General features: G+C 35.1%; 5 protein-coding genes, 1 long non-coding RNA gene and 1 pseudogene across 9 annotated transcripts; 4 read left to right on the top strand and 3 right to left on the bottom strand.

The window, feature by feature from the left end:
- Positions 1 to 55: 55 nt before the first annotated feature.
- On the top strand, positions 56 to 2,895 carry AT5G50290 (wall-associated receptor kinase galacturonan-binding protein). Its single transcript, NM_124408.4, has 4 exons — positions 56 to 486; positions 984 to 1,394; positions 1,973 to 2,023; positions 2,120 to 2,895. The coding sequence occupies exons 1-4, from the start codon at positions 93 to 95 to the stop codon at positions 2,173 to 2,175; spliced, it is 912 nt and encodes a 303-aa protein (NP_199840.2). The 5' UTR covers positions 56 to 92; the 3' UTR covers positions 2,176 to 2,895.
- A 1,451-nt stretch (positions 2,896 to 4,346) lies between these two features.
- AZG2 (Xanthine/uracil permease family protein) lies at positions 4,347 to 6,496 on the bottom strand. 2 transcript variants are annotated; one of them, NM_001344886.1, is made up of 1 exon: positions 4,347 to 6,496. In NM_001344886.1, exon 1 carries the CDS (start codon positions 6,412 to 6,414, stop codon positions 4,771 to 4,773), a length of 1,644 nt encoding a protein of 547 aa, NP_001332453.1. In that variant the 5' UTR covers positions 6,415 to 6,496; the 3' UTR covers positions 4,347 to 4,770. The 2 variants fall into 2 exon arrangements, with proteins under 2 accessions (NP_001332453.1, NP_199841.2); NM_124409.4 differs by having other exon boundaries at positions 4,347 to 6,407.
- Positions 6,497 to 11,572: 5,076 nt separating this feature from the next.
- Positions 11,573 to 11,815, top strand: AT5G07605. Its single transcript, NR_143016.1, has one exon. It is a non-coding gene; the product is annotated as an other RNA (long non-coding RNA).
- Positions 11,816 to 12,735: 920 nt separating this feature from the next.
- On the top strand, positions 12,736 to 17,757 carry AT5G50310 (Galactose oxidase/kelch repeat superfamily protein). The gene is made up of 20 exons (NM_124410.4): positions 12,736 to 12,972; positions 13,195 to 13,281; positions 13,384 to 13,452; positions 13,557 to 13,689; positions 13,774 to 13,820; positions 13,915 to 14,001; positions 14,452 to 14,513; positions 14,807 to 14,849; positions 14,949 to 15,029; positions 15,115 to 15,228; positions 15,425 to 15,530; positions 15,612 to 15,675; positions 15,846 to 15,888; positions 16,054 to 16,290; positions 16,381 to 16,542; positions 16,638 to 16,766; positions 16,857 to 17,006; positions 17,102 to 17,188; positions 17,291 to 17,359; positions 17,462 to 17,757. Exons 1-20 carry the CDS (start codon positions 12,841 to 12,843, stop codon positions 17,558 to 17,560), a joined length of 2,001 nt encoding a protein of 666 aa, NP_568723.1. The 5' UTR covers positions 12,736 to 12,840; the 3' UTR covers positions 17,561 to 17,757.
- Positions 17,758 to 17,869: 112 nt separating this feature from the next.
- On the top strand, positions 17,870 to 19,356 carry AT5G50315 (annotated as a pseudogene; the record flags this gene model as incomplete). The annotated part of the gene is made up of 1 exon: positions 17,870 to 19,356.
- On the bottom strand, positions 18,905 to 23,224 carry ELO3 (radical SAM domain-containing protein / GCN5-related N-acetyltransferase (GNAT) family protein). Its single transcript, NM_124412.3, has 9 exons — positions 22,615 to 23,224; positions 21,988 to 22,057; positions 21,717 to 21,889; positions 21,239 to 21,413; positions 20,886 to 21,052; positions 20,587 to 20,806; positions 20,391 to 20,495; positions 19,727 to 19,879; positions 18,905 to 19,637 (listed from the first exon to the last, which is right to left on the bottom strand). The coding sequence occupies exons 1-9, from the start codon at positions 23,088 to 23,090 to the stop codon at positions 19,479 to 19,481; spliced, it is 1,698 nt and encodes a 565-aa protein (NP_568725.1). The 5' UTR covers positions 23,091 to 23,224; the 3' UTR covers positions 18,905 to 19,478.
- A 188-nt stretch (positions 23,225 to 23,412) lies between these two features.
- AT5G50330 (Protein kinase superfamily protein) lies at positions 23,413 to 26,981 on the bottom strand. Of its 2 annotated transcripts, NM_124413.4 has the most exons (12): positions 26,729 to 26,964; positions 26,503 to 26,631; positions 26,221 to 26,415; positions 25,941 to 25,988; positions 25,712 to 25,840; positions 25,509 to 25,633; positions 25,217 to 25,327; positions 24,928 to 25,036; positions 24,690 to 24,808; positions 24,084 to 24,237; positions 23,835 to 23,982; positions 23,413 to 23,743 (listed from the first exon to the last, which is right to left on the bottom strand). In NM_124413.4, exons 1-12 carry the CDS (start codon positions 26,840 to 26,842, stop codon positions 23,685 to 23,687), a joined length of 1,440 nt encoding a protein of 479 aa, NP_199844.3. In that variant the 5' UTR covers positions 26,843 to 26,964; the 3' UTR covers positions 23,413 to 23,684. The 2 variants fall into 2 exon arrangements, with proteins under 2 accessions (NP_199844.3, NP_001119407.1); NM_001125935.2 differs by lacking the exon at positions 25,941 to 25,988 and having other exon boundaries at positions 23,475 to 23,743; positions 26,729 to 26,981.
- Positions 26,982 to 27,098: the final 117 nt, after the last annotated feature.

Raw genomic sequence — 27,098 nt, forward strand, 5'->3', positions numbered from 1 at the left:
TTAAGTAGCAAGCAATCTTTAGATATAACTCTTAGCTCTCTGCATCAAAGATCACACACATCACTCTCTTGTAAACAACCCAAATAAAGAAAATGAAAATCTTGATCTTGATTCTATCCTTTGTGACACTCTTTGAGATTTGCGTTGTGGACGCATGTCGATCATACTGTGGAAACATAACCGTTGATTATCCGTTTGGGATCCGAAACGGATGTGGGCATCCAGGGTATAGAGATCTATTGTTTTGTATGAACGATGTGTTGATGTTTCACATAAGTTCAGGTTCTTATAGAGTTTTGGACATCGATTACGCATATCAGTCCATAACACTGCATGATCCTCACATGTCGAACTGCGAAACCATCGTGCTCGGTGGCAAAGGCAATGGCTTTGAAGCTGAGGATTGGAGAACTCCATATTTCAATCCTACCTCAGATAATGTCTTTATGTTGATCGGATGTTCTCCTAAATCTCCTATATTTCAAGGTTAGTAAGTTACTACAACAATATTTCAAAAAAAAATCAACTTAAAGATTAAATTTTGATTTATTTACATTCTGTAGGCCACACAACTTTTCAAATTTTAGTTTGCATTTTTCAAATCCGGTTTACAATTTGAGTTCTATTTTTTTTTTTTTTGGGTTTGGTTCATAGAAAACTAGAAGTAAAAAAAAAAATCTAATCTGTTTGATTTGATGAAATTTTGGTTTGATTCGCTTTTGTTTTGAATAATTTCAGATATTAGTAAATTATTAGTACATGAATTATTATGAATTTATGATTACATATATTATGATTCACAGATAATTAAAATTTACTTTTTCTTTTTCAAAAAATCTGTTTTTTTTTTGTAGTTTTAATAATAGCAAAATTCATTTTGGTCATTAGGTTGTTAAGAAACTAAAACCAAGCCGTTTTTAAACACATTTGGATTTCTGTTCCGGTTAAATTCGGTTAATAATCCGGTTACATTTGGTTAATAGGCTTCCCGGAAAAGAAAGTGCCGTGCCGCAACATCTCTGGAATGAGCTGCGAAGAATACATGTCATGTCCAGCTTGGGACATGGTCGGATACAGACAACCGGGTATACATTCCGGGTCAGGTCCACCCATGTGTTGTGGGGTCGGGTTCGAATCCGTAAAAGCGATTAATCTAAGTAAGTTGGAGTGTGAAGGATACAGTAGTGCGTATAATCTAGCACCCTTGAAACTTAGAGGACCCTCTGATTGGGCTTATGGGATACGTGTTAAGTATGAACTCCAAGGAAGTGATGCGTTTTGTCGTGCGTGTGTTGCAACTTCTGGGACTTGTGGCTATGAACCTGCTGATGGTGGAGGGCTTAGACATGTTTGCATGTGTGACAACCATAATTCCACTACAAACTGTGATTCAGGTCAGTTTTGAATTATCAGATTTTTTTAGTTAAAAGTTGATTTGTGTTTTATCAATTATATAAATCAAATATGAACCTAAACCTTAACCATATAACTTATGCATTATATAAGTGTTTTTGTTTTGTTACTTTATTCGTAAAAATATTCCCGAAAAAGTCGAACCAAGACTAGATTGATCATATAATCATCGCAGTTTAAGAGTAAACATAGTAAAATGCACATGCATATATGTTATTTCACCTTCTTTTTTTTCGTTTTTTTTTCGTTTTTGACCTAAAATGTTATTAAATTAAGGTTTTTTGGTATTTCGTATATGAGTTTATAATATTCAACAAATAACGTTGGACCGGCTCTAGCACCGAGTGGTCCGAAATTGAAGCGAGTCACCACAATTTTGTGTAAATTGGTCATACAAATAGGTCAAGTGGTTCAAGACCTTAATTGATCATGTAAGATGTGCTGGTTGGTCCAATGGACCAAACGGTTTAGTGTTTAGAACAATTTTTCTGACCAATTGATTCACTCGAAATTGTTCATAATTTCAATTAAAAGTTGATGATTTTTTTGGTTTATGTAGTTATATCACCAACCGGTGCATCATCAAGTGTTCGACCAAAAGCTATCGGATGTAAGTTTCAAAATGCATTTACGTGTACTCTAGTTTTTGTACAGATTTATTTGACTTTAACCGTACCTAAATTACTACCCTTTTTTTTTGTTGCAGCACTGATCATCTACTTCATAGCTATGAACATAGGCTTTCAGAGAAGACAGCGATGAGTTACCCTTCTTTTTTTTCAGAGAAGACAATGATGAGTTACCCATTGTTAATGAAAATCGAACTAAGACTCCAATTTCTTCTACTTCCACAATGTTTTGAGTTACCTATATACAATGATCCATTTGATGAGTTAGGGCGGTTTACGGATGAAGATCTAACAAATGTAATGGCAAACATGGACATGGCTTGATGTCGATGAAACTAAGTTGTTGCACGAACTTGATCTTTCAATAACTAATTGTGGCCCCAACGAGGAGTTTGATGGGCTGTCTTCTATCAATGATGGGTTTACCATCTTGAGACATGTTCAAACCATCGAATGATGATCTAAATGAAAACATCAGCAATGAGTGATTAAAAAATCTAGTTCATGCAACAACTTAGTTTCATCAGCAACCATTGGTAATGTAGTAAAGACATGAGGAGGCAAGTTTTCGAGAAATGTCATGTCCATCAAATTGGGATTAGGGGTTGCCATGACATTTGATAGGTCTTCATCCGTAAATCGCCCAACTCATCAAATTGATTATTGTACAAATCTTCACCTTCTGTCAAGGGATGATCATCATACAGATTTATGTGGATGACATTGTCTTTGGTGACCCGTTGACTTGCACACATGTCAGACTCCTTGGTATGTGTTTCAAGAGTGGATGATTGCACCAGAGCGAGGTTGCATAGATTTGTACTAGTTGACACACCCTGCAAAACAATTAAATTTCCATCAAATTACTCATTTTCTTAAGTTAAGTAAATTGGAAACAATTCAATACATGTAGAGTGTCACACAAGAAATCAAGTGATCTAGTATTTCTCTCTCTCTCTTTGGTAAACCCGTCGTTGATAAAAGACAGCTCATCGACCTCTTCGTTGGTGCTGTAATTAGTGATTAAATGTTGGTGCTGTAATTAGTGATTAAAAGATCAAGTTCTGAAACAACTTATTCTAAACAGAAAAAGAAAAAGCTGTGTAAACAAAGAAGGATCACATACATAGAGAATTCTGACGACGAAAGAATTTTTTTTCATACTCTATAGCTGATCGTGACATTGACGTTCATTTTAAAAAAATTCTTTTTTGTATAAGTGATCTCATTGGTGAGTTGAAAAATAGAAAAAAAAAGTAGAAAAAAAAAAAGATTGATTTCATGTTCATGTATATGGTTTCGGCAAGATAAATCATCTAAAAATAGATGCCACGTATAATATTTCACCTATATAGATGAAAATATTTACTGGTTTATTAATAATTATAAAAAGTCATAGTATATGCGTATAGAAAAAACAATTTGGGGTAGATATGTCATATGTGTAATATAACGAAAGGAAAAGTTACTATTTATAACAAATGAGTTTAGGTTACTAAGTTTAGTGGGGCATGATATTATTTCGTACTTCAAACGTTATTAATTCATAAGTTATTAGGATTTTAGTGGAGTTGACTTATTCAATTAGTGAAAGAAAACGTTACATAATTTTAAGTAGTCTTAATACATGATTTTACTTTAAATTTATTATATTAATTGTGCTTTGATGAGAGGACTGAACTGTTTAAACGTATTTATTTGAATATACGTTTTCCTTGCATTTAAACTTGTAGTAATGAATGTTTATAAAAATTTCATAAAGGTATAGTTATATATTTAAACCATTCCATTTCCCATCTAAGAAATGGTTTTCATTATGATCATTTGATTTTTTTTGTACCTTAAATGAAGAAAAACCAATCAAATAATTCGTAGGAAAAATAGATGTATCAATTATGTGACAGTAAATAGATAAATATTTTGGCAAACAAATTAGATACAAATTTAGATTTGAAAATACATGCAAATTGACTATCAATTAAAATGTATGAAACATGTGTAACGTATATTTCTCAAGTAAATAAAAATTTGGTAAAACAAATTAGATAAAATTTTAGATTTGAAAATAAGAGGATATATTTTGTGGGATTTTTGTAGGAATTAATATTTCGTAAAAACGAAACTCGTAGGAATCGTATAGGAAATCAATCCTAAAAATTTGGTAGAATTTGACCATATTTTCTTATAGTATACATCTCAAGTGTACCAATAGGGTAAACGAAATATGATTTTCTTGGAACTAATATTGACATAAAATTGTATAACTAATGATTTAAAACAAAAGAAGAGAAACAAAGTGGAAATGAAAGACCAAAAAGTAGATTTACAAACTTGAATCATGTTAATTTAAATATTCTTAACACCAATTTGCAATTTCTGAAGGACTCAGAAGTCTTTGATTGACATATATGCTACAAACAAAAGAAGCATTTAGTTGAAACAATAGAACCCTACAAAGTAGAAACAATGCATGCACAAGCAGCCAAGAAATTATCAAACACACGTTCATGGCAGCTGATGCATCCAATGTTACTTCACTACTCTCTCCTACGCAAACTAAACCAAAACAACAAGAAAGTAAAAGAAAGAGAAAAAAAAACACCGAGAGCATTCATGACGGGTCTTTGCATGGTCATCCAACGACCGACCATGTGAAAAATTCCACCAGTTCCGGTACACACTCACACACCACTAAAACCAGTTTTGTGACATCGGTTATCGTTAATAATCAAACGATCTCGACGGTAGCGACGGAAGAAACTTGATTATGCTCTCTCATAACCCGTTTTCTAACCCCGTTAAGCCATTTTGCAACTCCCAAAACGACATCGTACATGCTTAATGCAAGATATATACCAATACCAGCAATAATCCCATTAGCAATGGAATAAGTCAACGGCATAAGCAAGATCGTTACAAATGCTGTCACGGCTTCTTTAGTCTCTCCCCATCTAATATCTTTTACAACTCCCATCATCATCACACCAACCATCACCAACGACGGTCCAACCGCCCACCTCGGCACGTTAGTAACTAACGGCGTAAAAAACATTGACGCCAAGAAATACAACCCTACGATAACGGCCGTTAGCCCCGTTTTCCCTCCTTCTTTCAACCCCGCCGAAGACTCCACAAAAGTCGCCGTCGTTGTAACACCTAACGCCGATCCCACCACGGAGGAGCCGGCGTCTACTAAGTACGCCGCGTACTCTCCTTCAAACTTCCCATCTTCCACGAATCCTCCGATCTCAGCCATTGTGTAGAGTACTCCGGTCGTACCAAGAAGGTCAACGTAGAAGAGTGTAGCGAACGCGACCCAAACCTCGCTCTTTCTAAACTCCGTGAAGCTTATGGCTCCTAAAGTTGACTGGATCTTGTGAAAGTCAACGATTTTTGTGAAGTAGTTGTAGTTTGAGTCTCCAAGAGGAGTGTGTGGAAAGATTGTGACTTGAGTGCCTCTAATCCAAGAAATAGCCGTGACGAACACGATTCCGTAAATCATACTACCTTTGACGTTCTTCATTAGACCGAAACTCGTTATAAGAAACCCGACAACGGCTAACCAAAACGTAGGACTCTTCATTTTACCTCCTAAGCAAGCTCCAGTGACAGGATCCGTCTCTGCGCAGGCGGTTAATGTCACTAGAGTTGACTTATCCGGTCCCACGAGGCCAATGCCCTGGTTCATTTGTAAACCTACAAAGGCAATGAACATTCCTATACCGACCGCGCAGGCCAGTCTCACCGTTTGAGGGATGAGACGAGCAAGTTTCCCGCGGAGTCCTAAAGCCGACACAGCGAGAAAGGCACATCCTTCAAGGAGCACAATGGCCATAGCGGTATGATAAGAGATAGAACCGGATCCACGAAACCCGACAACGTTGTATGCGATGTAAGCGTTGGCTCCCATACCCGGAGCAAGTCCAAAAGGGAGATTAGCTAACAAACCCATTGCTAATGAACCCACCATGGCTGATAAAGAAGTAGCCACAACGAGGTCCTTTTTAACCCTAGAAATACATTGTTCGTAGCCAGGGTTAGACCCGAGGACGCATTCTGGACCGGGTGGTGAAGAACTGGCCACGGTGGAACAGTCGTTGATGGAGCAAGTGGCACCGGAGTCGGCTAAGATATTGGCGTTCACGGTAATGATATAAGCCATGGTGAGGAATGTGGCGGTCGCAGCTCGTAGTTCAGTTGTGAACGTTGTTTTTCTTGCTTCGAGCTTGAAGAAACGGCCGATGAAGCTCTTGGAAACGGTGTCGTTTAAGTGTTTCTTCATGTCGCTCCACGACTTGCATAACGTCTTCTCTCTTCCCATGACTAATAATAATGAGGAATATAGGGAGCAAATGCAGGAGGAGGATGTCATGCATATATACTTAATGATATAAATACACAGAATTATGTGAACACAAACTAAAATATACAAAGTTGACAAAAAAGAAACTCAAATATGATCAAATTGCAAAGAAAACAAATATATTTCTCTATTCGACTAAGACAAATTTAATACAAAAAGCTTCACAACCACGTGATACTCTCTTGTATCTATGGAAGAAAATCAAAATATCTAAGCCTATTTTGACCGAAATTTTATGATTTGAAAATTGTTACTTTTTCGGGTTACAATAGATAAAGGACCAAACAAGTCATTGTCTAAGAAGCTTGGCATTGGCTTCGAATCAAACCATATTTTTTTTGTTTTTTTCGGTGAACTTGGCAAACCAGAATTAAAAAGAATATAAAAAAAAAGGAACAAACACATATAGCATTTTCAAAATATTTTGCAAACTATAATATACATATATATATATATATATATGAGAATAATCTTCTTTTAAGATAAAGTAAGAATCATCTATCTTTGATATATAGATATTTTGTCTTCACCAAAAGACATGTAAATAGTTTTATGTATTAAATGTTGGTATAAAATAACCTTGGCTTGAAAAAAGTATTTTAATTTAATGACTATATATTTATATTTATTTGCTAATAACTTCACTGGTGTAAGGATAAAAAACTAACTCTTCCCCTTTTCTTTTCTTTTTGTAACTAAACTTTACCCATCTATTGTAACTGTTTCAAGTCAAAGCTCTTTTTTTTTTCCTTTCATAAAAGATTTTGGTCTTCAAATTTCTCTGCATTAATGCTTTTTCTAACTCCATAAAATTGTCTGGTATCAAAGAAAGTATGCATTGGATATAAAATATTTTAGTAAAGAATCTTCGGGGTGATATACCATCCTCTTTCCGGATGAATTGGAGTGCCATAAACTAGAAAATCCAACTAGTGTTATTCTCCTTGACCTCACCTAGTTGGACATCCTATGTAGTATCTACTTGTGAGTTGACCTAATGTTGCATATTCAATTCACAGATTGTCTTAGTTTATGCAAGAGTCCGGAAGTTAATTTGGTTGTTAAAAATGGCGATTTTATTAGTTCAGCAAGAGCTTACATGATTCTTAGAAGCCATTCTATATTTTAGTCCTAAAATTACTAAATGATGTTCGATCCTCCACTGAAGTGAAATATTATTACGTAACATTAGAGTATATTTATCTTTCGTCTCCTACTCTTAATGTTAATTCCTAAAACATTGATACCCGTATATAAGCTTAAATGATTTATTTTTTTGATTATCACTAGATCATATTATTAGTGTGGTTCAGTCAAGTTCTCTTTGTGTTTCACATCTCAAATAAATGAGTAATTCCCTTAAATTTTTTTCATCTGCAAATCACCAAGTATGAAGATTTATCTTCCGTTGTCTATTTAAAGGACATGTTAAAAAGACAGTATATACTTGTATTTATTTAATCATAACATTTGCTTTCTAGCATTCTTAATTATCTAATTAGCTAGATTCCTCAATAATATTTATAAATCTTTATGTAAGAAATTTTTACCACATCGTTGAAAATCAAACCCTACTTTTTATGCTATTTCTTGTACGATACTAGATAGCTGGACAAACCCTCGTAGAGATGTTTCATATATAGCAAGTTGTGATACAAAAAGAGCTAAAACCATAATGGATCATTAGCACTTAGTTGACAACGTGAATCGATTATTGTCTAATTGATGTAATATAATTGGTAAGACTTTCTTTCATAAATTTTAGTTTTCCTATATAGATATTTAATAGAATAGTTGAAATAAGCGTAGCTGTTAATAGATAAAACCTACTATATGATATACAGAATTTGAAACAACTTTGTCTAATACAATATTGATTTCCTCGGAACTGATCTTAGCTTATTATATACATGCACAAAAAGCTAAATTAATCATTAAGCCACAATACTCCACATGCACTTGGTTTTTGTCCCAGAAACTTTTTTCGTCCTCGCAGCTCGTGAGATTCCATCGGTTGAATTTCACAATCTGTAAATTATAGTTTATTAAAAGAGAAATATACTTAGATTTTTTTGTCCTTCTATATTAACTTATAACCCTATATATGTTCTTTCAACAAAAAGATAAAGTGGCACATAGGCCTGCTCTTATTTTATGCAGTTAAGCGTAAGGAAGTTTGTGCCATAGCCTTCTGCTTATAATTGTCGAATAACACTGAGGCTTGTTAATTTTACAAAAACAAAAAACAAAAAAAAAACAAAATAGGTTTATGGTAAGAAAAAAAATGTTGATGGTTTTCTACAGCTCAAATAAATACATATATTTAAGATTTTAGCATAGTTGTATAATGTTGATTCAGTGAAAGTAACAATCATTGTCGAAAATAGTACCATATATCATCGATTAAAAAAGAATCAAGTAACAATAATACTACTAATTATATTTTCTTCTTTTTTGCCAAATGGAAATAATACTAATCATATATTCTGTACAAATTTAATATTGGAAAATTGCATATCGTTCCTATTAATATAAACTTTCTCATTGTAAGAGTATACGTCAAACTATTCCATGAAAGTAATTCAAAGTATAGATGAATCTATAATTCTATATATATTTAATAATGAAGATATATAATATAACAATTGCCATGCGTATGTGTATTATGTTATAATAAGAGCAGTGTATATTTTAGTTTCACTAAGACCTAGACTAAGAAGAGCTGGGTTACCCTTTTAAGAAAAAGTAATTTGGAAAAGAAAAACATTAACATATAAAATAACCTTTGTGCAGAAAGGATATCAAAGAATAATATAATTGTGATTTTGTTTTTTTGTTATAAGAAATTTTTGAAAGGGACATCATATATTATTCAAAGTTTATGGCCAAGGACAACCATGTGTCACTAATATGGAGTAATCTACTGTATTTAATTTATCCTCAAAAAAGCTTCGTTATTTGAACTATGAACTCGTAGACCCGCATAAATAGATGAAAAAGCTTTGTCTTGAATCTTTTGACGATGAGATTTAAAGTAAAGGTTCAGCAAACCAAAAATAGATGAAAATTCGGGTGAAACTAGATGATTGTTGAGCATAAAATTGTTAAGGCATGAGATTCCGTTTTTTTTTTTGGTAAAAGGCATGAGATTCAGTTCTTTCAAAGTTCAGTCTTATGGAAGAACTTTGGTCACTAAATATTGCTTCACATAAAAAATTTGGTCACGAAATATTGCCACACATGAGTTTCGAAATCTTGCATCTGCTTTATTTTCACTTGTTTTCTCTTTTTATTTATCTTTGTTGTAACATTTTAAAAGATACTATATTTGGGGATGATGAATAAAAAGAGTTTTTTTTGTTTTTTGTAAAAAAGTTCAGTATACTGTATGTCTCTACGATTAGATTTATTTACAAACTTTATGGACATTTGAACAAACAAAAATAAAATAAATAAAATGGATCATAATATATTGTGGTATATAGTTATATGGTGTAATGGATTTTTGAGTCGACATTAATAAATTTTATAATATCATTAATCTACCGCTTCAATACGGATTGAATTTTTATTTTATTATTTTCTAACATTACCAAATTCTAATTACGGTCTTTTCTTCTTCGATGTTTATATTTCATTTGATTGTCATCCCCGAACAAAATTTATTTTATATCATTCACCAATTTTTCAATTCGTCCCCAAATACTTGTCTTCTCCCTACATATTGTATTTTAGCTAAACCAAACATGCTACAACAGCTGAAAGCAAAACCATCTTTTTATATCACAATACCAATTACCACATTCACAAATGAAAAAGAATTATGAGTTATGGTAAAAATGACTTTTTTGTGTAGAAAATGGTAAAATTGACCAAATTTCCTTATATAAAAATGTCCAATAATATTATATTAGGAACAACTAAGGGAGGTTGTAAATTCCAAGGAGACATAAAAGAAATGCACTGCTTTTAAACAAAACTCAGTATTTACTCTAATCGAAAGATCGTTCTTGTATATGTGACAAAGATATGCTTCCCTGCGTAACATGTCGTTTCAAAGAATCAAATTTCAGCTTTCAATGGATGAACTTTCATTCACCTTCAATGTTCAAATCGATCTCCTTTAGTTCACCAAGATCTAGTCAAAATAATGTTTTCCTAGTTGACAATATCGCTATATATTAATTTCTCCACAAATCATACCCGAATAGGAAGATCAACAAGTTATAATTTTTACCAAAAAATGAAAAAAAAAAAGATCAACAACGTTTTGTAATATAAAAACTAATTCCAAATTTAGTTTATACAAACAATTATTTGTTATTTACAAGTTTTTAATACAATGAATCATAAAAAATAGCTCATTAAGTGTATATATGTATAGAAATATATACATTCATAAATGTACAAATGTATATTTATACACACATTTTTATTCGTCCATCTTATTAAGTGAACCAATGCATATTAAAATATACACATTTTTTATTTTGTATAAATTTTTATTAAGAGTTGGCAATAACACATCTATTCACCAATTAGCACAAATTGAAGGATTTAGTTCTTATTGATTTGTTTCATTTTATATATTACTTTGCTATAATTTACAAGCTTTTTTGATGATATGAAAGTATATGTAAAGGAACAAAAATTAGAAGAGCCATACATCATTTTTCTGTGAAATATACAAGGCGTATGGTATGGTACAAAATGGAGTATTTGACTACTGTAGCATTTTGAGTTTTTTTGTTTTAAGTTCTAATCTATGCGAATATATTTGGTTCTTTCAATTAATTTTGGTGTTAAAGATATTTGTTTATTTAGATAGTCTAAATCATATATAAACGATGAATTTTTAGAAGTTTTTTTTTAAACAAACAACAAATCCAATTTAAATAACAACGTAAGATAGTGCACTAGAAGTGCAGTCTTCTTGATATTACATGACTATTATAATTCAACTAAGCTTTTATTTTTGTCCATTACTTAGTTACATCATTGAGAATAATGAAGATGAAGTCTAATTAAGGACAACCTAGAGGATGCGCTTATCTCAAATCATTTATTTCAAAAGAAATGAATATTTACTTCGTATAATTAGAGAGCCAATAAAAAAAACATAAAGAGTTTGTTGCTCATAATCTCAACAACATCGAAGACGAAACTGAACCACCTCTTCACATCAAAAACACATTTTCTTAAAAATCTCTCGACTGTTTCGTCAAATTCTTCTGAAGTCTCTGACAATGGTTTTCGTCCGGTTAAGCTTTAACTAGATAAGCTTTATATGACCCTTGAAAAGTCACCTAAGTCATCTTCCCCTTCTTTTCCTTGAGAATCTGAAAAAACTTTTTGAAGAATTATTCGATTCCTTCCTTCTTATCTGATCCTATCCATATCCAAACTATTACTTTTCAAAAACACTCTAGATTTATCGTTTTTCAACCCCTTATATTCGTTGAAATCTGAGAAGTTGATCTCCCAAGTTTTCGCAATTCCCCTCTAGATAATGACTTTATAGCCATTAATCTCGGAGTTTTGATAGATCATTTATCACAGATCCGAGCGTGGGCTCAATCTGATATTGTTTGTGGTGTGTGTGATCTTGAAAATTGAACTTATGGATGTAGAAGAAAAAAAAATATGTAATTGTAAAATTCCCAATTTGGCGATTGTGAAAATGTGCAATTTGGCCATAATTTAGGAAAACGATCAAAATCAGTCCAAATAATTTGTTAAATACTTTTTTAACCCAAATTGTGGTATTTTCAAATAACCAACTTGAACCATATAAGCGTTAGCCGAATTCTACATCGACCTTTGTTAGTAACTATCAAACGATGTTGAGTCAAATGACACCATAACGAACAAAGTATAGTTTGACTCATCACAATTTAATTGGTTTACTAACACCATGAAGGTCGATGTAGAAATCGACTACCGATGATATGATTCAGGTTGCTACTTTAAAACTTTTACTTGTTCACGTTCATAAATACATGCTATCATAGTTTGAGTTAGGAAAAGTATTATGCAAATTGTTGGGTTGATTTTGACCGTTTTATACATAATTCTAGCATTGAGAATAAATGCCTATAAGTTTGTACGAATCTCTTTTTCTTTCTCTATAATGAATTTTGATTTGAAGTTGAAATCCTAACATAACTACAAAATATCGCAAAACTATCATGAGTTAAAAGCACCGTTGTAAACTTTTTCCTAACACTTCACTTTTAAATCTCCATTGTGAGATTAAGAATAAGAAAAAGAAGAGACAAATGGGCCTTCAATTTTCCCTCCATAATATAAGAAATGGGCCTGGCCTGGTATATTCATCTTCTTCCTCTACCTTCGGTAGAGAACTGTAGACAGAACAAGGGCTAGTTTCATTGTAAACGCTAATCTTCGCTCTCAGCCTCCAAACACACATCAAACATGGGGAAGAAGACGAAGAAGCCTGGTAAAGGAAAGGAGAAAACTGAGAGAAAAACCGCCAAAGCGGATGAGAAGAAAGCTCGTCGAGAGGGCAAAAAGCTTTCTCCTGAAGATGACATCGATGCCATTCTCGTAATTACTCTCTCCCTCAGATTCTGTATTGGTTTAAGCTTAGGAATCAGTGTTTTGGGTTCTGCTCTGTTCATAGTTTTATGGAGTATAGTGATTAAAAGAAACTTCTTTTAGTATAATAATTGTAACAACAACAACAACAAAAAGTTGATATTTTTCTATCATTTGGATAGAGCTGGTGGCAGAATTTAGGGGTCTCTAATATTTGATGTTGTTTACCAGTTGAATATTCAGAAGGAGGAGGCTAAGAAGAAAGAGGTCCATGTTGAGGAAAATGTGGCAGCACCATCTCCTAGGTCAAACTGTTCGGTTAGGCTCTTACTTTTTTCTTTTTCTTAAAGGTTGAAACTTTCTTGATCTAAAGCTATTGAATTTTGCCAAATCTGGGCTGATTGATGGACATTTATGCAGCTCACTATAAATCCTTTGAAAGAGACTGAGTTGATACTCTATGGCGGTGAATTTTATAATGGCCAGAAGGTTAGCTTTGCACAATCTTTTTTCTTCAGAGTTTTGATTTTCTTTGTTAAGGAGTGTTTGATTATATAGTCATATGATAATGATTGGTTTCCATGTAAATGCAGACATATGTATATGGTGATCTCTACCGATATGATGTAGAGAAGCAGGAGTGGAAGTTAGTTTCAAGCCCCAATAGTCCACCTCCTCGCAGCTCTCATCAAGCAGTTGCTTGGAAGAATTATCTCTACATATTTGGTAGATGAAAAGATCTTTAGTTATTTTCTTGCATTTTCATTCCTTTCGAGACATATTTGTAAGTTTCTTTTTTTTGTTGATTAGGTGGTGAATTTACATCTCCGAATCAAGAGCGTTTCCATCACTACAAGGTGAGTAGTATATTTCTGTGTGTTAGCCAGTCCAGTCCATTAGTTTTTTTATTTCTCATTTTTTTTTTTATCTTGGGGTTGGTTTAATTTATAGGACTTTTGGATGCTGGACGTGAAAACTAACCAATGGGAGCAGTTGAATTTGAAGGGATGTCCTAGTCCACGTTCTGGTCATCGTATGGTAAGTCTTTGATGTACCCTGAGTTCCTGACCAATGTGCCTTAGAACTAAAAAATGTATGTCGCTAACATGCTACTGGATTAAGTAGATAGAGTCTGACTTTCCATATACTATTCTTCCTCTAGCTGATACACAAGTGGTGACTTTGGCAGTTTATTAATCAATGACCAAGCACAGAGACTAATAGCAGATATTTAAGATGATAGAGATTATATCTTCACATGTTTTCTTGTATTTCGTACATCAAGGTGTGAATCTGGAAGGTTCTCCTTTATGTGCTGCTTAATTTTCAATCTATCTTCTGTGATGAATATATGATTCTGCATTCTGCTATACTGAGCTGTCTTCGTAGTGGAGTTGTACTACTTTCATTATCAATCTGTTCCTGCCTTCCCTTTTGTAACCAACTCATCAAGTTCTCATCCTGCTCTGCTATAATCTACTTTTTCAGGTATTATACAAGCACAAGATCATAATTTTTGGTGGCTTCTATGATACTCTACGTGAAGTAAGGTAGTAATTTACTCATTTCGTTAGAAGTATATCAGGATCTTAATGTTACCTTTTCGTTGGTAGTTTTTTCTCCCTTTTATCATTCCCTAGATGTTTAATTATTTCCGATGTCTGATATATTCTTTTATAGTGAAGTAATCAAGTTTAATAAATGGGATTAGAAAATGTAAACCTTTTCTAGTAGCTGCAACTGAATTAGGAGATTAATGTGATTGAACAAACATTTTCTCTAAGCTTTAATTTGATGTAACATTTTTATAAGTTAATTTCTGCCATCCACTACTCGTTTGCAGGTATTACAATGATCTCTATGTGTTTGACCTGGACCAATACAAGGTAAACCTACATTCCATTGAAGTTTCCACCCATTTCAATTCCTAGCTCTCCAGAACTTTCTATACCTTTTAGTGAATATATTTGGTGTTTATTTGATAGTGGCAAGAAATAAAACCTAAGCCTGGTGCCATGTGGCCTACAGCTAGAAGTGGCTTCCAGTTTTTTGTTTATCAAGATGAGGTTAGTTTACAATGCACATGTCTATATCATATTCTTTAAGTCCAAGCATAACCATTTACTTATAGGAAAGCCTTTTATGCTGCAGATATTCTTATATGGTGGTTATTCAAAAGAAGTCTCATCCGAGAAGAGCTCTGAGAAAGGAATTGTTCATGCAGATTTGTGGTCTCTTGATCCCAGGACTTGGGAATGGAACAAAGTATGTAATTCTAGATGGCATCACTTTTAATTATACTTCTTGTACTGTTTTCATGATAATACTAGTATCACCGGGAGAGTAATACCCACACTTAGTTCATATATGTTTTGCCATTTTTATCAATTAGAAATCTTAACAACCCAGTTGATTTAACAATTTTCTTTCTTTGTAATGTAATAATACTTTCTGTACTCAGGTGAAGAAAATTGGGATGCCACCTAGCTCCCGTGCCGGATTTTCGGTATGTGTCCACAAAAAGCGTGCTTTGCTGTTTGGGGGTGTCGTGGACATGGAAATGGAAGGTCAGGAAATGGTATACTAGTATCATTTTTGTTTATCAGAATCTGTAAGCTGAATTATTGACATCTGTAATTTTTTGGCAGGTGATGTAATGATGAGTTTATTCTTAAATGAACTCTATGGCTTCCAGTTAGATAATCGTCGCTGGTAAGAATCCAATGTTATTATGAGTATTGACACTATGAAGTTTCTTCTCCAACGTACTTTTTGTTTATTCCTGGAGGTTGTAGAAATTATAGCTATCTTAAGATGCTTGGTTTTTTAAAATGTGAGTTTTTCATTTTGTATCACTCACTCTCAGTTTCTGTGGAGTACAGGTACCCAATAGAGTTACGAAAAGAAAAATCATCAAAAGATAAGGTATGACTACACCTACTATAGTTTTTGCTGCGTACTGTAATTACCTGTAACAGAAAAAAAGGCTGTTTTTCTTTTGCATGCATTGTTCAACTTTTATCCCGTAGGATGAGCCTTATGGTTTAAGACGTTTCAAATGAGTAGAAAACTTCTCTTCGTTGTTTACAGGCGAAGAAGACTTTGGAGGCAAAACCTGTGGCATCTAATAATGATGATGAGATGGATTCAACAGAAGAAGATGAATCATTGGCCATGATTGAGCAAACTGATGGAGTAGGCTCCTCGGATGGGATATCTGAACGTATGGCAACAAATCTAACTGTTGATGGAAATAGGTCTGATAAAAGTAAGGCTCTACAGGGAGCAAAAACTAGACTAGATCCACAAGTTTCGGTCTCAGAGGAGGTTTGTTTTGGCAAAATTCATTAACATTGTGTAATTTCCTTTACTAGCTTTGGTGTTATCTTGTTAATCGTTGCAATTATTTCCTTGCAGGTTGTAAAACCATGTGGACGTATTAATTCCTGTATGGTCGTTGGGAAGGATACCTTATACATATATGGTGGCATGATGGAGATAAAAGATAAAGAAGTTACTCTTGATGATTTGTATTCGCTTAATCTTAGCAAACTTGACGAGTGGAAGTGTATCATTCCGGTTTGTTTGACACCAATCTCCATTTTTCTGTCTTTTGATATCAGTTGATAAAATATTGTGTAGACAATAAGTTTCTGGGTATGTCTTTACAACAGACGACTGAAACTGAGTGGGTAGAAGTCTCAGATGACGAAGAAGGGGACGAAGACGACGATGAAGATGATAGTGAAGATGAAGGAAACAGTGAAGAGTCTGATGATGAAGATGACGATGAAGAAGTAGAGGTACTATATGGTCTTACCTTTCTCTTAACTTCTTTGAATCTGGAGCTAGCTATGGCTATATTTGACTTAATTTGGTTATGTTAAATCTAGGCAATGGATGTTGATGGATCAGTGAAAGTGGGAGTTGTTGTTGCAATGATAAAAGGACAAGGAAAATCTCTCCGAAGAAAAGAGAAACGAGCTCGGATTGAACAGATTAGAGCTAATCTAGGACTTTCAGATTCACAGAGAACCCCAGTGGTAAGATTGTCTTCGCCATTTCCTTTTATTCTGTTGTCTGAGAAGGAGATTCTGTTTGAAGCTCAACTAATTTGGTCATGTTGTTGTCTTTGAAGCCTGGAGAAACTTTGAAGGATTTCTATAAGCGCACAAATATGTACTGGCAAATGGCTGCCTACGAGCATACCCAACATACTGGCAAGGTATGCTTAATCTGTGTGTTTCAATCAAGCATATAATGACTCATATTTGTAGCAACTTTGTTCTGTCCTTGGCATGATATGATTCACATGTTGGCATTGTAGGAGCTGCGAAAGGATGGTTTTGATCTTGCAGAAACTCGGTATCTTGAACTCAAACCCATTCTAGATGAGGTAAGCTTGTACCACAATTTAGTCTCTCCTTCTCTTCTCTCTCGATACTCTAATAGTGTTAAAACTGGCCCGGACATAATAATGGTTGAATGTAATCTGCAGTTGGCAATACTTGAGGCCGAGCAAAAGGCTGAAGAAGCAGAAGGACCTGAAGCTAGTAGTAGCTCTAGAAAAGGAGGTATTGCAAAGAAGAAGAGATAAAGCTTTTGCAGTTTTGAATCGCTTTAGTTATGAAGCTGTAACACTTTAAAGAAAGAGTGAAAATTTTGAGGAAGAATGCAAATTCCTACATGAACTATGGCGTTTTGTTATGAAATACATACACGAACAACTTGTGTTGATTCCTGCATGAACTAAATTATTTTAGCTAAAATTATCTCCAATACTTAATATACGCTTAAAATGAAAAATTTTAGTCAAAGTAGATGTAAAATGTAAATAATAGTATAGAACAAGAAAACGACGCCGTTTTTATCTATTTATTTTCTTGACGAAGAAAAGGAAGAAGAGAAACGATTTGAGAATTGGACAAGTGAATCTCTCGACATATCAATTTCGCAGAAAATGAGGTAAAATATTTATTAGGGTTGATCTCGAATAGAGGAAATTGTGTTATGCAAGTATCTAGAGTAGGGTTTATGTCGAACTTTTCGTTTAGGGCTGGAGATTGTATGGAACAATTTAGTCTTTCAGGGTTAAATTTTATATGCATGCCATGTGTTTGATTAAATGCCTAAACGAGTTTCTGTTTTTGTTTAACTTTGTAGTTCTGATATTGATGATGGTGTGAATGATAAATCAAGTGAAGATGCTTCTCATAACGTTGAAGATGAGACAGTTATTCATTATGATTATGAGTTTGATGAAGAAAATCTAGTTGAATGTTATATCACTGGATTTGGTGAGGAAGAGAAGAATGCTGATGATTACCGAGATACAACACCTGTTAGTTCCGATATTAAAACAGAACACTATGAAAGGCGTAGTGGCAAGCTAAAAATAAAACAGGTGTTTGACACTTTGGAAGAGTTTAAAGAAGCTATGGTGGATTACGTGTTGAAAGGAGGATGGAATGTGAAGTTTACGAGATGGGGAAAAGATAAATCAGAGCTCAAATGTGCGATGAAAGGAGATTGCCCGTGGAGAATTTATTGTTCTTTCGAAGAACCGGTTGGAAAGTGGATGATAAAAGTGTATCACGACGAGCATCGTTGTGTCAAGAATGGATATACCAAGCTATTGACTCAAGCTGTTATTGCTAGGCTGTTTCTAAACGATATAAGGAGTAATCCTAAGTTCAAACCAAAAGCTATTCAAGGACAAATCCAGCAGCGTTGGAATTTGATTGCATCGCGTGATCAATGTCGAAAGGCAAAGCAAGTAGCGTTGGAGATCATACAAAAAGAACATGATGAACAGTTATCAAGGGTACAAGACTATCATCATTTGGAGTTTATGGAGTAAGTATTTCTAACAATATGGCTGCGTTTCTAGCGTTTCTTTTGACACTTTGATATCGATCTTGTCTTGGATTTTCTTTGTTAGCTCAAGCCCTGATTCTTCTGTGGAGTTTCATGAGGAGAGAAGTAAGAATCCTAAAAGGAAAAAGGAAGTGCAAGAGTCTCCTCCAGTGAAGGTAACCAAAGTTACGAGAGAGGGAAGGATTGTTCGTTGTGGCAGATGTGGTGTAATTGGACACAATACGAGGAAGTGTGGTAATGTTGGGGTGGAGTATATAAGACCGAAGAATCGGAACACATCAGATGAAGGATTTGAGTTCATGGATCTAGACTACAACGAAGAGCCAAGTCAATCTTCGGTTAATTTGTAGTTTTCGAAGGTTTATTTTAGATGATGTGAACATCTTTTGCTTACAAGTGGAAGTGATGAATGATGATTTTAGTTCAGGCGTTTTTGGATGCAAAATTCTGTAAAACTTAGCAACATGTGTACGCATTACAGATTAATCTTACAAAATCGCCATAGTTCGTGAAGGAATTAGCCGTTTTCTCAACTTTTTGACTATGAAAATTTAAAGAGCAAAATGATACCACAAGGGATTAATCTCACTAGTTCAACATAAAGATTTTACGAATTTGGTTTTTAAGTAAACATAATTTCAAAGAAGATGCTTCACCATGTAAGGACCTTCCAATTCATAACCCAACTTTCTGTAGTAATGTCTGGTTCCTACACCAGAAATCACACCGATTTTGTTAGATCGATGTTCTCTTCTAGCAATCCTCTCTGCTTCTTCCATCAGAAGTGTACCATAGCCCTGCAAATTCGATACAGGAAATAATAAGATAATCAGAATCACAAGTCCTTAATTTAAGTGTCAATTTCAAGTTGAATCTCGGGTGGTACCTGATGTTGCAACTTATCAGCATCTCGACCATGAACTGGTACAGCTGTTCCGTATACATGAAGCTCACGGACAACAGAACACTTTCCCATGAGTTCTGGACACGTTACATTCTTCCCGCATTTTCGCAAACGTAGCAATCCAACAAGAATGTCCTGCATCCACAAAGATAAATGTTTAAGAAAATTTCAGAGCCTTAACAGATTCCAAAGTAACCAATCAGGTTTAAGGGTTGAGAAGATAAGCTTTTCAAGTTTCTCATGAAACTCTTGCCTTAGTGCATGCAAATGAAATTATGGATTTAAAACTGATCACATGATATATGACACTAGATCTTACTGGAGATTTGATCAAAATTACAAACTCACTGTATCCAACGATACACAAAGGCACATGCTTACTCTGTTAGTCCAATAGGCTTAGAAATTCGGAAAAGACCAAGAACAGATGCTGATATGTTAAAAGATAACGCTCTCAGCGTCTTACCTAAACTTGACAGTTTTCCTTTTAAATAGAATACCAACATCTATATTTGATAAACATGACATAATGTATCTAATGAGTGACAAGACGTATGTGATCTTAGTAAACCAAATAATAATTGATTCAATAAAGTCTTAGGGACTATGCTGTGAGAGGCGAGGATTAGAGATATGAAGCTTGTACCTGGCGTGTATCTTCATAAGAAAGGAACGTCTCCCAACCTTCATTGGCAGTGTAATCACGACGCACAAGCTCTACTTGTTCTGGCTTAATTTTATGATGAATGTCCTGTACTCAGACCATACAAGCTAGCTTTTGTTAGGAAATTCAGTATTTACAACAACAAAACAAAGGAAGAAACAACAATTGACATCGCGACCTGAATTCCAGCTTCACGAGTACGGACATCACGGCATTTAAGGCCCAAGTCATCCATTCTGGCTAGAGCCAGTTCACGAAGATTTCCTTTTTCTACCCCTGACGTAACCAGAGGCATAGGAATATCACGCTGAACTCTATATACACGTGTCCATGGAGGTACCATGGAGAGAATCCTTGCAACTATATCCACAAGCTGCTCAGGTGGATAATTTCGGTACCTGCAGAAATTTTCAATATGATTTAACCTTTTCCGTTGTGACATGCAAGCATTCATCTTTAAACACAAGAGTATCGTACCTCCCAGTTTTCCATAGTTCATAAAGTCCAGTTCCACGGATCACAAGGGTGGGATATATTTTTAACCCATCTGCTCTAAAAGATGGGCTCTCGAAAAACTCCTTGAAACTTTCCATGTCTCTCTCAACCCCAACATTAGGAAGATCAGGCATCATATGTGCAACCACCTATAGGCAAAATGAAAAACGGAGGTAAGGATACAAATTTAGCAGTGTCTCTAAAATAAAGAAATGTTCATTGGTTTCAAGGATATTAATGAACAGAAACATAGGAGGTGAAAGCTGCCAAGATAAACTTGATACTAACATGAGAAAACTAAAAATATTTATAAAGACTAATCTATAAGGGAATACCTTGAAACCAGCATCTTTAGCCAAGCAGAAGCAGTCAGCTACAGCAGCAACAGTATGACCTCTATTTGTGTCACGGGCAACATCTTCATATGTGCTCTGGACACCTATCTCTAGCCGGGTGCAACCGTAAATCAGCATTTGTCGTAAATGAGGTCCAAGGCAGTAATCTGGCCTCCTGGTGAATTTTTAAAACAGATTAGAGAATGTATTCTGATATTTGAATCTTCAGAGATTAGAGACTAGACTCCATAATGAATGATCAATGAAAATAACAAGGACTGATTCACACAAACAATTGGTGTTAGATTTTTATATATATTTTCACAATTTCACTCAGCTTGACCATTTCCACAAAGTGCCACAAAGAATACAATGAAATCAATATATAGATACTATGAAGGCTTTTAGAGAAAACATTGAGGCAAAAAAGACAGATTTCAAATTTAGATGTTGTACATGATTACTGCATCGAACTCACGTTTCAATTGTCATCCCAATGCATTTAGTTGCACTATGTTCAGAGTAAGCAACTGCCTCTTCAACGTTGGCAGAAGTGTGTCCTGATAAAGCATCATGAAGATTCCGTATGAAGAAATCCCGATACTCAGCAGGCAGTGACATGAAAGTACCTCCCATCAAAATGAACTCAACCTGTCATTCATATAATCAGGAGTAATCCTCTAGGCTAAGAGACTGGTAAAAAGAACGAAAATAATACTCACAGGTTACTAGAAATATCAAACTCTAACCTTATCTACACTGTGACCCAACCGCTTCAGCTGATCTATCCTGCTTCTTGCCTGAACATATGGATTGTACCTAAGACCATAAACAGGGCTTTAGCAAAATCAATTTAAACATGAAACGTGCATCCTTCTCATCACATGAACAGCAAACTGAGTCCATAATTTCAATCTAAGAATTCTATGTCTTTTTAATTCACTCATAAAGAAGAACAAACTTTCCAGCTTATAGCATTTTCCTTATGGATTTTTTAGCAGCTGTGTTATCAAGCAAGTCTACATTCTCATCTATAATCTAGATCTTTTTCTCATTTCATAAACATTTCTTGTAATCTACAATGTTTGAATTCTAGCAATCATTTTGAGTCCTAAATATCAAAGCACAAACAAACTAACTATGACCCTAAGCAAAGTTCTCAATTGAAGTTTTCATGAAGCTATCCACACAACATAGTCCCCAAAACTATCTACCACCTATTGTCAGCAACTGAAACTAAGTTCAAACTCCGGTGGTAGATTGGGTCAGAAATCACAAATTTCACCCAAAACTACCTAAACCCCAAACCCTTTACTAGATCAATCCAGAAGCTGTAATACAAGTTTCAATTCCATAACACAGAAGACACTCTTCACCTGGCTCGAATAGCTCGCATGCTGGTAGGCTCATATCCAGTGTAAGACTGAGTACTATACTCAAAGTCAGAGTCAGGTCCACCGGGACAATAAACGCATATATTCCCCGTCGTAGCTATATGCGGGCACCTATGAGGCTTCGACATAACCGCCACAACGGCGATCCCTGAAGCTGTTCGAACCGGTTTGGCACGGAGCTTCGGGAGAAGAGTCTCTCTCTCTGAATCAGGAAGCGCAGCAATCATCTCCACGAGCTTAGGCGCACGTGCTAGGCCGTATTTCCGGCAAGCGGCGGTTTTAATTGCGTTTAGGTCAACATTCTCGTTGCGGTGTGAACGCTCAATCATGGTGCTAACAATCTCCGATATGGCGCGAACTCGAGCTTCTTCTTCAGTTAATCCACGGCCCTGATAGCCGCCTTTACCTGGCCGAGGTTGCTTTTTCAGCTCGCCGTTCATCACTACCGCCGTCGCCATCGTCACCAAAACCTCAGACCAAAATTACGGGAAAATAGCGAACTCGTTGAACGCAGATTTTGTGTTAATGAAATCCTTTAAACGACATCGTTTTAATCTGTTTAACTTTTTTTTTTGTCAACGCTTCAATTTTTTTTTTTGAGGCAACAGAAAAGACATAAAATGGTGTGGAACCAAAATCTATATGAAGATTCAGTCTCCTTAAGAAGCTGAAGCACCAGCCTTTTGTGTTAGACAATGATGTGCAGTGATAACTTGGGTTTTGAGGCAGTCATCTTTGAGAATGACTCCATGAATCGTAATGGCATATATATGTGCCGACGTAATAGCCAAGATGGCTTATAGCTGTTGGAGATAATAGTCCTCTCCAACTATTGTGGAGAAGGAGTACCAAAACATATAATCCTATCTTTTGGGAATTAAATCTTGATTTACAAATCTTCCATCATAATTTTATATCAGCCAATTACATTCAAGTGTTATCCAACTTCTCCTATCATTCAAATTCTCACAAAAGAAAGAACAATAAATGAAAAAAGCTCAGATCCTGCTCATGGGAGAGTCTAAGTGATGAGAAATACTCCTATCTTTTTCCTAACTTCCTGTGCGTAGCCTTCGTAGAGAAGCCCGTCTACGAGATCTTTCTTTGCCATCTGTAAAACTCAGGTGTTATGTTACCAACTCCATCAGCACTTGTTTTTTATGCAAAAAGTGTAGTGAGTACTATACGATATAACCACTTACCTCTTGTCACTCTTCCAGATGCAAGTAAAGCCTCTTCGGCCATTGCTCTCCATTGTTCTGCACACGAATAATTAACTCCCATCCCAACACTGAGTCCTCTTAACAGAACCACAGTGCGAAGTACAGAGAACAGTTCCTCTGGAAATGTCTACCGACAAAGAACACATTCAAGTTAGTTTGGTATATATTATTACCTGTAGAACACACAACTTTTTTTTACTTTGTGACCATCAATGGAGCTTTACTTACCTCAACGGCTATCTTTTTAATCGAAGAGTCATCTGAGAAAGGTTGTAAAACTGTCTGACCAGTAGGCATCTTTGTATCAAAAAGTGTTTGTGCTAACCGCAGAAGTTCTTGCTGCTCATTCTCACACTTGGCCACTGTATGTAAACCCATTTCCCTGAACATTCACAGCCACAATAACTTAAGGAATTTAGTGCTGCAGTAATCCAAACTGTTGACAGTGAATATTCCAATATTGGACAAAAAAAAACGTTTTCTTATCACTTTCAATCATAATAATCCACCACATACTTGCCTCAAAACAGTTCTCACATACTAAACTATTCAATTTAAAAGTGGAAAAGCCGTTTTTTGAACATAATGATCAAGTACTTAATCTTCATAGCCTAAACAAAATGAAATCCTCGCTCACAAAATAACTTTTGTGGTAACAAATGGTTTCACCTTTTATGGACTGGTTCTTATTGGAATATCTTTCTCAAAAGAAAAAGATTTGCTAATGACAAAAATGCTTTTGAGCCACAAAACAGATGATATGAACAAAAACGAACAATTTAGATCACAAAGTTACTTCAGTAGTGCATGGAGATTTAATGAGTTTTGAGTTACCAAAAGCTCTGTGATACTCGTGAAGCATTGTTATCAGCCATGGCAATGACCAAATTTGCATAACCAAGTCTCAACTTGTTGGGTAGTTCCTTCACTTGACCATAGTCCAGCAATGCAACCTAATGACGGGAAACAAGATTACAACTCAGACTATATAGACGGGCAAGTTCTGCCAGAAGGTAACACTAAGCGAATTAAAAAACTACCAAATAATGACTACAAGCAAAATATGACTTGCCTCTTGACCTTTGCAAATCAAGATATTTCCAGGATGTGGATCCGCATGAAAGAAACCACTTTTCAGTATCATTTGGCCATACGCACGGGATAAACTGTTAAGTATATTGCTGAAGAAAGAGGAGATATAGATTCAGTGTGGTGTCAGTATATTTCATAATGCAAGCCAATATAACAACAACAACAACAAAAGAAAAAAGGACATGTGGATTTCTAGCACATAATAGCTACTAAGACTTTAGGCCAAAGAACTAAGGCACCATACTCTCTGAGATGATGTAGGAGCTTACTGCTTTGCTGCCTCTGCAATCTTACCATGAGGATTTATCCCTCTTTTAGCCATCTCATCACCAATGCTCAGGATTGGAATTCCATTAATGTATTCCATCACCAAAACCCTCCTGAGGAAATCATGATTGTTCATATGGTAAGTATCACCCGAAGCAAAAATGATAAAAAAAAATTGTAGTTTAAGATGTGAGTATGCCATTAAATGACAGCAGAGGCTCCATCTAGAGAAGGCCTTAAACATTATCACATTAACCAATCAGGTATATGATATGCAAAAGTAAGAACACTTACTTAGTCACCATATCTCGCAGAACTCTTGGTACCAAAACAGGAGACTTTTTGTTGTTCTCATAAAGAAAACATCGAATTCTTTCCATTGCATTGGCCTCCCTTTTGAAGTCAAATTCATAACCAATCTTGAAAAAAGAAAACGCATAGTTTTCAGTGACTTGGAGAAAAATAAGTCTCACAAAGGAACAAGATCAATTAAGTACCTGTTTCTCCATTTCCTTTGTTATGGAATGCAGGTCAAATTTGATATCTGTTCTCTGCATGTATAAGGCGAATAGTTGCAAGTTTCTTATGTCTGTCATCATCAATCTTTCAATGCCAGGATGTTGAACCTAAACATGTGGTATGAAGTTAGCGGTGAGCACTCCCTTCGAAAGATCAGAATCTTATTAAAAGCTGGTAGGCTTTTAGTAATCCCATGATAATGCTCACCTTTACAACAACATTCATCTTGTTACCCTTTACTATTGCTCTATGAACCTAAGAAAGCAAATAAATGTATAATTTCTTAGTATAAACATAACCAGAGTTTGACAATGTTGCTACAGTTCCATGTCAGGAGATAATAATTCTATGGGAAGAGAGGACAAGGTTCTAGCTAATTCAAGAAACCATCATAACCAGATTATGTTCCTCTTTTCCTAATGTTCCATAATACTCAAACTCAATCATGCTTGCTTAATTGTAAGGTTTCAACCAAAATCTGTAATACCTGAGCAATAGAAGCAGAACCAAGAGGCTTTTCATCAAACGTTTCAAAGATTTCACCAATGCTTTTACCTAACTCCTTCTCTAGAACAAGTTGAATCGCATCAAACGGCGTCGCAGGAGCTTGATCACACAAAGTGACAAGCTTTTTCACCCACGCAGCTGGTGCCATGTCAGGTTTTGCTAAAAGTTGAGCAATCTATTTAACCATTCAAACAAAAAAAGTCAAACATCAACAGAACACAACAACAACCATTAATGCAATAAAGCCAAACACTTTAAGTACCTTAAGGAAGAAACCACCAAGATCAGAGCACATGAAGTAAATCTTATCAGCAGCTTGTTCATGTTGTCTTTCCCACATTTCCTCTTGCTTCTTTGCATCTTTTACTAAACTTACTCGAAGTTGAAACACCTGAATCCAAACAAAACAGAGAAGCCCAAAATTCAAAATTTTTAGCGATACTATAGACTAATGAAGAAAGATGAAAGAGATACCGTAAAAGAGAGACCTTGTAGCCTGTGTAGATATTAGTAGCTCGAACCCAGAATTGAAAAGAGCGTTGCCATGGACGAAAGCTATCGGAGATCTTCTCCTGGATCTCTTTGAAATCGAACCCATGCATTTTGTTCTTTTTTTGGTGAAACAGATTGTTTTCAATTTTTGTTTCTCGATTTTGATATCAAATGTGAAAGCTTTCGGAAGAAGCGATGAAGTTGATCGAGATCGTGACTGCGTAAGAAGACAATGCAAGCAAGCTTCGGAGTTTAGTTCTAAACCAGTGTTTTCAGACAAGCTTAGCAATCCGGTTCGGGTTTAGCTCTCAACCAATAACAAACCGGCAAATCCCGGATTAACCGGCAATCCATAATTGTTTTGAA

The sequence above is a fragment of the Arabidopsis thaliana genome, chromosome 5 (assembly GCF_000001735.4).
Source record: "Arabidopsis thaliana chromosome 5, partial sequence".
In the NCBI taxonomy this organism is placed as follows: Eukaryota; Viridiplantae; Streptophyta; class Magnoliopsida; order Brassicales; family Brassicaceae; genus Arabidopsis; species Arabidopsis thaliana.